The 8,817-nt window shown below is 32.0% G+C and overlaps 1 protein-coding gene across 1 annotated transcript in view; it reads right to left on the bottom strand.

The window, feature by feature from the left end:
* Nucleotides 1–671: 671 nt before the first annotated feature.
* LOC139686255 (solute carrier family 2, facilitated glucose transporter member 3-like) overlaps nt 672–8,817 on the bottom strand; it is an 11,726-nt gene continuing 3,580 nt past the window's right edge. Inside the window, exons 2-4 of the mRNA XM_071583409.1 lie at nt 4,729–4,869; nt 878–1,015; nt 672–714 (exon numbers count right to left, since the gene is read on the bottom strand). Of these exons, the coding sequence (XP_071439510.1) occupies nt 701–714; nt 878–1,015; nt 4,729–4,869 (293 nt within the window). The 3' untranslated portion in view covers nt 672–700. The remainder of the gene's footprint in view (nt 715–877; nt 1,016–4,728; nt 4,870–8,817) is intronic.

Genomic DNA, 8,817 nt, shown 5'->3' with positions numbered 1-8,817 from the left:
GCAGAGGCAAAAGGAACAATTATGATAGACCCATTTGTAGGAAATTGATAAAAGAGACAAGTTTACTCTCATGACCTAAACCAGGTTTTCTTTACAGTGCTGGCCTTAAAAGAAACTATTGTGAAGTGTATGTATGTAACTAACAAAGTGCACCACTGTTTTTCAACAAGACAAACTAACTGTATCACAGCACATGCTAACTATGAACACAGTATAGATTCATACATCATTCATATATTAATTGCCTCTTATCATTCAGATGAGATCACCTGTGATGACCAGTTTAGTATGCTAGGTTATTCATTCAAATGATAACACAAAGTTAGTGGATTTCAAAGCTACCTCAGGCATCATAGCTGTGCCAATTCTGAAAGCTCCACTGTCAATACTGACTCACACGAAATATCATGACAAGCCAAGAACTAATCAGGATTACAAAGGCACAAGGACCAGCTGAGGCATACCAATCTTCATAATGATTATTAAAAATTCTAATTCTATTTATTCAAAAACTTTAGTGGAAAAATCACATTTAGTTTGGTCAACTTTACATTGATGCTCACCCATCCCATCCAAACCATGCCCCCGTCGATACTTCAGATAATAACCTTGGTCAACTCCTGCAATACCTTGGTCAACTCCTTTGAAGTATCAAGTTTTAATGCATAGGTACTCAATTCATCCTTCTAGCCGGAAATATTTAAATTTCTTCTACTATTTGCATAATAAAAGAAACAAAATAATGTTTTCAAGGCTCTTGACTGGGTAGAAAAAGAATATTTCCCGATACTAACAGCGGATATAGATACTGACTAATATTTTATGGACTAATGGAAACTATTTTAGAGTGATGGCTTTAGAATATTTTTTTACATACCATTAATTCCTTTGTCCTCCAAGCCCTTCACCACAAACAAATATTTTGGGCTTTCAGGTAGATGAAGGAACAAGGCTATTGAAGGCAGCGTTAAAATGATATATAATCCAATCAAATAATGCCAAGATGATTCATTCCCTACAAAAAATAAACAAGTTTAGGAGTTAAATGGGATAACATATAATCCAACCATCTTTTATGCTCAATCATATACTAATAATATGACAAGTAAATATTGTCAACATTAACTTCTTATTAAAATCCTAATTAAAACAATTTCAAATTAAACAATAGTGTCAGGATGGTATCATGGAGATCCTCATAAAATAGTTAATGGCACTTGCATTTGGTAAGTACCAATTTTGTTACATAAGTGAAAAAACATTAAACTTCACGTAATAGCATTAATAAGTAAATCATAAAATCAAATCATGAAAAATGTGAGACCAAATAAAAAAGAATCTTTTTCTCCATGAATTAGTTGTGACAATGAACTCCCAACAATTTTTAAATTGCCAATGTCCTAATTTTTGGCATGAATGTCATCATGAAAGAACAACTCATCCTAATTTTATGTAAAAATGTAAACTAAATGCTTCTTTACGAAGTGTCGGTGGTAAGATGTAAACCTTCTAACTGGTCATTACATATTCATTATAAATCCAGCATATTTCTCAATATTTTGCAAAATTGGTTTTAAGAGATATTTTCAAAGTTACTTCCATTTTTTAATGATATTTCATTGAACATTTTGCTGCGTTAAATTTTTTACTCATAATTCAAGAAACTGGGAGGAGGAGACTTTAAGTTTACTAAAAGTGTTTCAATATATCAAGCAATCTTTTTAAAACTGCATTTGTTTACCCTTACTTTTACCCTTGAATTAAAATTCGGAAAATATAAATATATCTATTAAAGATTGAGCTATGCTGAACTTTCAGTAAAAAGAGAAATTTTATGACAGAGAACTCTATTGCCTACATTTCATACTAATAAAAAAACTCAACTGGTACACATGAGGGTATTTGCGCTTACACATTTATTTGGTTATTACGAGACACCTTCCATTAAACTTATACTTCATGCCATCATAATGGAGAGTGACCTCTGAATAAAATAAATTATAAGCTTTGTTGATAAACTAGAAAATTATTCCTAAAATTCAATAGCCTAGGCACAATCACATACTTGTTTAAATCTTTAGCCAGAGCATGTAAATTAATAAAATAAATTTCCTGACATTTACTAAAACTAAGTGGTTGTCATTCACAGATATTTGCTCTTCATCTTAAATGGAGTGATGAATACACAAATTAGCAACATAAATTTTAATATTAAGTATTTTTAGTTCACACCATAATAAGAATGCCACTATATAAAGGAGTGATATAGATGGACTTTCCCATTCACCTCTTCACTATTGCCCAATAAAATCTACAGAAAAAAACCAAGGATTATAACAGCTCCACTCTTTTGCAAAGCCTATCACATACCTGTTTTCTGAAATATTTTATTGCTACTAAATGGCTGCTTCACAGGATACAACTACCACAATTATTTGAGAGGCCAAGAAAGAAGTACATTATTTCACATTATTATGAGCTAAGGGAGAAAATATACTTTTAAGTTTCCTTTGCATTTTTATCCACCTCTGCGGTCATTAACAATAAATGCAAGTCCCATTATTCTCTTTCTAAAAAATTTTAAACTGCCACTTTTTTCATTTCACAATCATAAATATTTTATTGCTGGTTTGCCTTCATGACCTAAACCAGGCTTGGACTGATGATTGATCTTAGTTGTTTATTTTGTTGTAGTAGGAATTTTCAGTCATACTCATTCTATCTTATGCCTCACTGTTAAAACAAATCAAGATTCTATTATTCAATGGCTTGATTTTTAAAATTCCTCAGCGTAAAATATTTTAAATCATTTTTTAAGCATTATATACTGTAGTAATTTAAAAGCAATATGTCAGATATATTTTGTCAGCAAGCATCACTCACTAATCACCCTGATCTTTGGTGAGACAAAAATCTTTCCTGAACTTCAATGGTCAACTTTTATCTATGAAAATTCAGTTTGTATATTTTTTTAGTTAGATTAGAGGCTTTACTAGCAAAATTAATTGAACATATAATTGTAAGAGATCAGGTCTATAAATCCCTGGTTTTATATAATTATGTTTCATAAAACATGTTTCATTGTCATTGGAAATATGAATTTTTTCACTACAGATATGCATCTGCTGAAATAAAAAAATTCTGAACAAATTTGAAGGAACTATTCAGTTCTTCAATTGGTTAACGTTTATTATTGTCAATACATTCCTTTCCTTTGATTCTTATAAATATGAAACAAGAGTCCATTCTAGAAAAAATTGAAAATAATGGGGCAGCTACTCTCAGTTGAATACTGACCCAGAGCTTTACTGTAAATCAAGGGTGGCAGGCTAACTTAAAGAAGTGTCCATGAGGACTATGAGCTTTATGCAAAAATGGACAAAATCAGTAACTTTTGCCATATGACTATGCGATTAGGATTGCAAAGTGATACTTTTCAAAATATCATTTCGCTAAAACAAGTTGGTCCTTTGCTCTTAGTTAAATGAATAATCCCTATGGCATTCAGGCTAGGTGAACCCAAAATGGCAGGGTCCCCGAAGTTCATTAAAACTATTGCCTCTATGTATGTTTTTTTGGCATATCTATATCTGTAAACTGAGATAGTAGTGCACCTATCAAGGCTAAAATCGACTAAATAATATTCACATTAGTACTTCATTAATGATATCACCAACTTTGCAAAATATATCAATGTCCAAAATTTAGTAATATAAATAGATTAAGCATGGAAAAAACCTAATTTACCACAAGTAAATAGCAATACAGAATTGTACTTAGAGAAAAGCTACTCAGGGTAATTTGTTTTTGTCCTTAATAATACAAGTAGGTAATATCTTTTAGAATTCAAGCACTTTTCCATCTGGACATTGAGTATTTCCAGCCACATTTAAGCAGAAAAAAAGAAAAATAATGAATTTTTGGTATGATTGGAATGCAGTTCATATTTGTAATCATTATGCAAATCATTTTTCTATGTAAATTACACATTACAGCTCTAAATACAATCAATTCATAGCACCCAAGATGGTCCATCACCTATACTGACTTTAGAAACCTTTACTGGCTTGATATAAATACAATTTTACAGGCTTCTCATCATTAATAGGCACATCATAGACATCTTAATACATTTAGTCATATCCCTTCATAGATGCAAATATGAACCATTGATTTACATGGAGATACCAGAAAGATCTTCACTTTTATAAAGAAATTTGCTACCTCTTTGATTCCTAGCAACTCTTCATTTAAATCAGAGAGGCAATACTGTAATAATCAACTATCGTAATATGTGCAAGCAAACTATTATAGTAATCCGAGTCATAGATTGTGTGGAATTAACATATAATGGTAGGGAAGACAATTCCCATTCGTACGCTGCATGAAATTTCCCAGGGAAATCTGACTCTTAAAAAAAACATGCAGCTTAAGCAATACTGTGGGTATCCCAAGTCACTTAGAATTGAACCCCACACCCTTCAGTCAGAAGCTAAATGTTCCAACCATCAGACTGCTGCATCCTATACTACATATGAAAAATTAGAACAACATTTTCAGTTAGGTACTTTGCAGGAATACCAATAACTAGCTTAATAATGAATCAAATATAAAATGAAATGAGGAAATGTTTGCATAAAAATACATCTTTTTTATTCCCTTAGTATAATGTAGTGTAGTGTTTGTGAGATGCAATGATCCATTGGAAAAGAAACCAAAATAACTTACCAAGCATAAAACTGAATCCAAATATCTGAGCAATGAGGACACCTGCACAGAGGCCCATAGGGCATAGCACTCCCATGAACCCTCGTAACCCCATAGGTGCAATCTCAGTCAAGTATAGTGGAGAAACACCAGTGACTAACCCTTAAAAAGAATTATTAAATTCAGTGTTTAAAAATACAAACAGAAAAGCAATGTACACCGTAAAGTAAACTTTACGTGACTGGAATAATGAGCTTATCCACTCATAAAATGACAGGCCCTGAAAGTGTGCCCATATAAACAGAATGAAGAACTAAACCAATTTATTATATAATATACACATAATGGGTAAAAAAGCACTGCATTTTATTACATTCTATACTTTCATATGTAAAAAATAAATAATTAGACAAAAAACATGCTACTTCTTTGCAAGTCTAGTGATATACTTTGCAATAATAGTACTAAGTAGGCACTTGGGGTAGGCAAAAATATACAAAGCCTACGTGCAAATATACACATATTTATGGAATAGAAGCAAGGTTATACAGATGCACATTATTATCACAATGAAATAAAACATCCCATATAAATAATGATAAATAATCGAAAAACTTTAATTAGCCCTACAAAATTATCAATAAAATCAATGCATATTAGATGTTTCATTTATAAAATTGTGAGTCAATGGCATTAGTCAAGATACTGACGAACATACATTAAAAAAAGTAGGAACTCATAATAATTTATTACTAGGTTGCCTAACATTTAAGGTAGTTTTGGATTAACAAAGACTAAACAGTGCTGCATATCTTAGTCTCACCTAATGACACAACCTGACCAACACTACTATAAACCTTTATTCTGTACCATATACTTCCTTCCTTCCTCCCTTCATTCCATCCATGATACCTATTCTATTTCAACCACTTCCTCATTTCCTTAACATTCTCCCCTTCACCACAGCCTAAACCATTCTGTTGCTAATCAAAATGCTCTGTATCTACTTTTTTGCCTCAATTGAATTTCTTCTAATAATCCTCTCTCCTTCCACATGCCTATTTCTTCTTTGTTTTCCTTTTGGCTCAATTCACCTTAGTCTATCCTTCTTCACATCCATATTTCAGAAGAATGCTATCTACACCAGTCATCTTTCTTCAATGACCATGTTTCTGAGAAATACTAAACCAATCACCCAATCGATGCTCTGGTGACCCTTTTCTTAACATCCTTTCTGAGAGCCCCTGTTAGCAATTCTCTCCTCCTTGGAATAGACTCTTGGCCTAATGCAATTCTTCTTCTTTCATCCTTCCTTCTTAGACCATCTTGGTCACTTCCAAGAAAGGTAAATAAACTGTTCCACCAGTTCTAGTGATTCTCACTCAAATGACTAGCTTATAAAATCTAGAAATCTCTTTCTAGAAAACTGCATAAACATTATTTTGTTCAAACTGATTTTCATTCCATCCTATTCCACTGATTTTCTAATGCTCACAGCCATGATTATAACTGTTTGGCTGGCTGACAGACTAAGGCTTTATCATCCGCAAACCTAACTGATTTCACAGATTCCCTACCTACTTTCATTCCATTTTCCATTTTCTCATGCTTCTTTAATCATTACCTCTACATATAGATTGAAAAACTTGTGTAATGAAAGATATCCCCTACTAGCATTGATCATCCCAACTCTCCAATCATCACATCTGCCTGAACAGCCAAAGGAAAGTACAGATTGTGAATAAGTCACCAATCAGCTACTCCTAATGTTTATTTCCCATTTTTTCTCAAAAATTATACACCAGGCATTGTGAATGTACCAGACATTACCAAATAGACATTACCTAAAGTTAACTATCTATAATATTTAATTAAACCATTGCTAACACAAATGACAGTATATGACAAGGCAGTTAAAGAATTGTGGTAAATTGAAAAAATTTTCATTCAAAATTTGGGTTTGGTGGAATCATTAGAATGCAGAAATTAGGAATATGTTAGACCCCTAGGTCCAGATCTGTCAAAAAAGAAGTTTTTCTCAGGCTAAAGTTGCTGGAGATGATAAAAATTTTAGAAAAAACCAACCAACATGCTTTACTCCATGGTATCTATATATTTATTTTTTCAGACTTTGTTTCAACACAGAAATATTTCCAGAGAAATTTATGCCATCCATCATAGCTAACGTCCCATCTGCTTCAAATAAACGAGATTACCAAGGTTTTATGGCATCCAGATTTTTGACAGATATTTCTGTTTCCTAGACAAGATACTATCTTGATGCCCATTCCCCAGAAATGGTTCTTTCTAAATTCTACCATATCCCAATCTAAAAAATCAGGCAATAATTAATTTCTGCCAGAATTTGTCCCCCTTTTTCATGATAAATTACTCCCCATATTGGCTGCCCTTGCCCTTTATTATGGCAGAGTGATAATAATTTCATTAATTATGTAAGTGTTCCATACTCAAAGCCCACAAACAGATTTTGCATTAATGCATTTAAAACATGCATACATACATACCACAGGTATACATACATAAACACTAATATTATGATGCATTCAAACCAGTTATAATCAAGATTAAATGTTTCATACCAGTAAAATGTATTTCAACAAAAAATTTAACTAAATGAAGCAAAGTATCAGATAAGCAAGCTAATTGCAGTGAAGCCTCTATGTAGATAGAAAATGTGCATTACTTTCATATTTCAACATCGTTTGTACAGGAAGTCATTCAAAATCATCTAAAAATTCAGTAGATTGATCATTTCACAATTAAAGAAAGGATAAATTTGATGCAAAGTTATTCCATACGATGGAATATTTGGGTGAAGGTAAAAATTAATAGAATTAAATCAATCTATTCACTGTTGTGAATGAGAATAAGCAACGCAAGTATGCATTTGTGCAGCTTTTGATTGGAAAATTAGCTTAGCAGAGGTTTTGTTACAAATGTACTAAACATGAAATTCATGATGATAAACATGATTCATGGTTAGGCACATAAATAAGATTAAAATTGTTAAACATGCATCACAAAAAACACTAACCACTTGGTTGGCTAAAGCATGGATATGATGAACCTACTGGAACTTATCCATGAGAAAAATAAACACCCCACCTTATCTGCATACCTCAATCATAAAATCAAATTCCTCTTGAGGCCACTGGCACCTCCAATACATTTCAAAAAGCAACTAGCTAGCCAATTATAGCACCAGCTGATGAAGTTGAATCATATGCAAATCAATAAATTGGCAAAAGCCAGCAGATGATTTCCTGCCCATAAAAAATGTAAAGAAATAAAAAAGAGTACTGTATTCTTTGCTCACAAATTTTCAACCATTAATTATCCTTCCTTGCAGAAATTTAAATGACCAATGCTGAAATTCTAAAGGGTGAGAAGGTATTCCAAGCAAATATTGAAGCAAGTATGTTGGTAGTTATGCATATTTGCATTATGCCAGAGAATTATTTTACTAGAGATTTCAGTTAATGATAAAGAGAACTGACTCAAAAAGCTAGGAATTGAATGGAAAACCATGACGTAGCATTATATATGTACATAATGCTTCTTTTAATGCATGATAATTCTGTGATAAATAATTACAGCAAATGTTTTGTGGTATGTTAGTGTGACACATTTTATGTGCAAAGAATTTTGGTTAAAATTGAATTATCTTTCTCTGTAAGTAACAATTACACCACACACTAAAAACAGAATCGTCTTAACATCTATTGATGCCTCATCCATATGCTTATATTTTAATACATTTAAAGTTGTATTTTTACATTAATTATTAATAGTTGGCATTTAAGCATTTTCTGATATTTTTATACCCCTTGGAAATGGTTCATTTTTCTTGAAGAGTGGGGCAAATAAGAACAGTTTTTTCTCCAATGAGGTATCTACCACACCAATAATTCATTTTCCAAACTATTAAAAAAATAGAAATTACGGTTCAATAGTTTTGCAAAGTGTATTGCTGCCTGAGATTATAACTGCAAATTTTTAAGGAAAGTTTGTGAAAAGAATTAATTACCTCTGCCTAAGTTGTTTATTGGCATTCAGCAATGATTGAGGTAAAAGTCGTAACTGAATTTT

Source organism: Hetaerina americana, unplaced genomic scaffold (genome assembly GCF_022747635.1).
Source record: "Hetaerina americana unplaced genomic scaffold, ioHetAmer1.1.p SCAF_1368, whole genome shotgun sequence".
NCBI classification, from domain to species: domain Eukaryota; kingdom Metazoa; phylum Arthropoda; class Insecta; order Odonata; family Calopterygidae; genus Hetaerina; species Hetaerina americana.
Note: the sequence above shows the minus strand (reverse complement) of the source record. Positions and strands in the feature narration are given on the sequence as shown.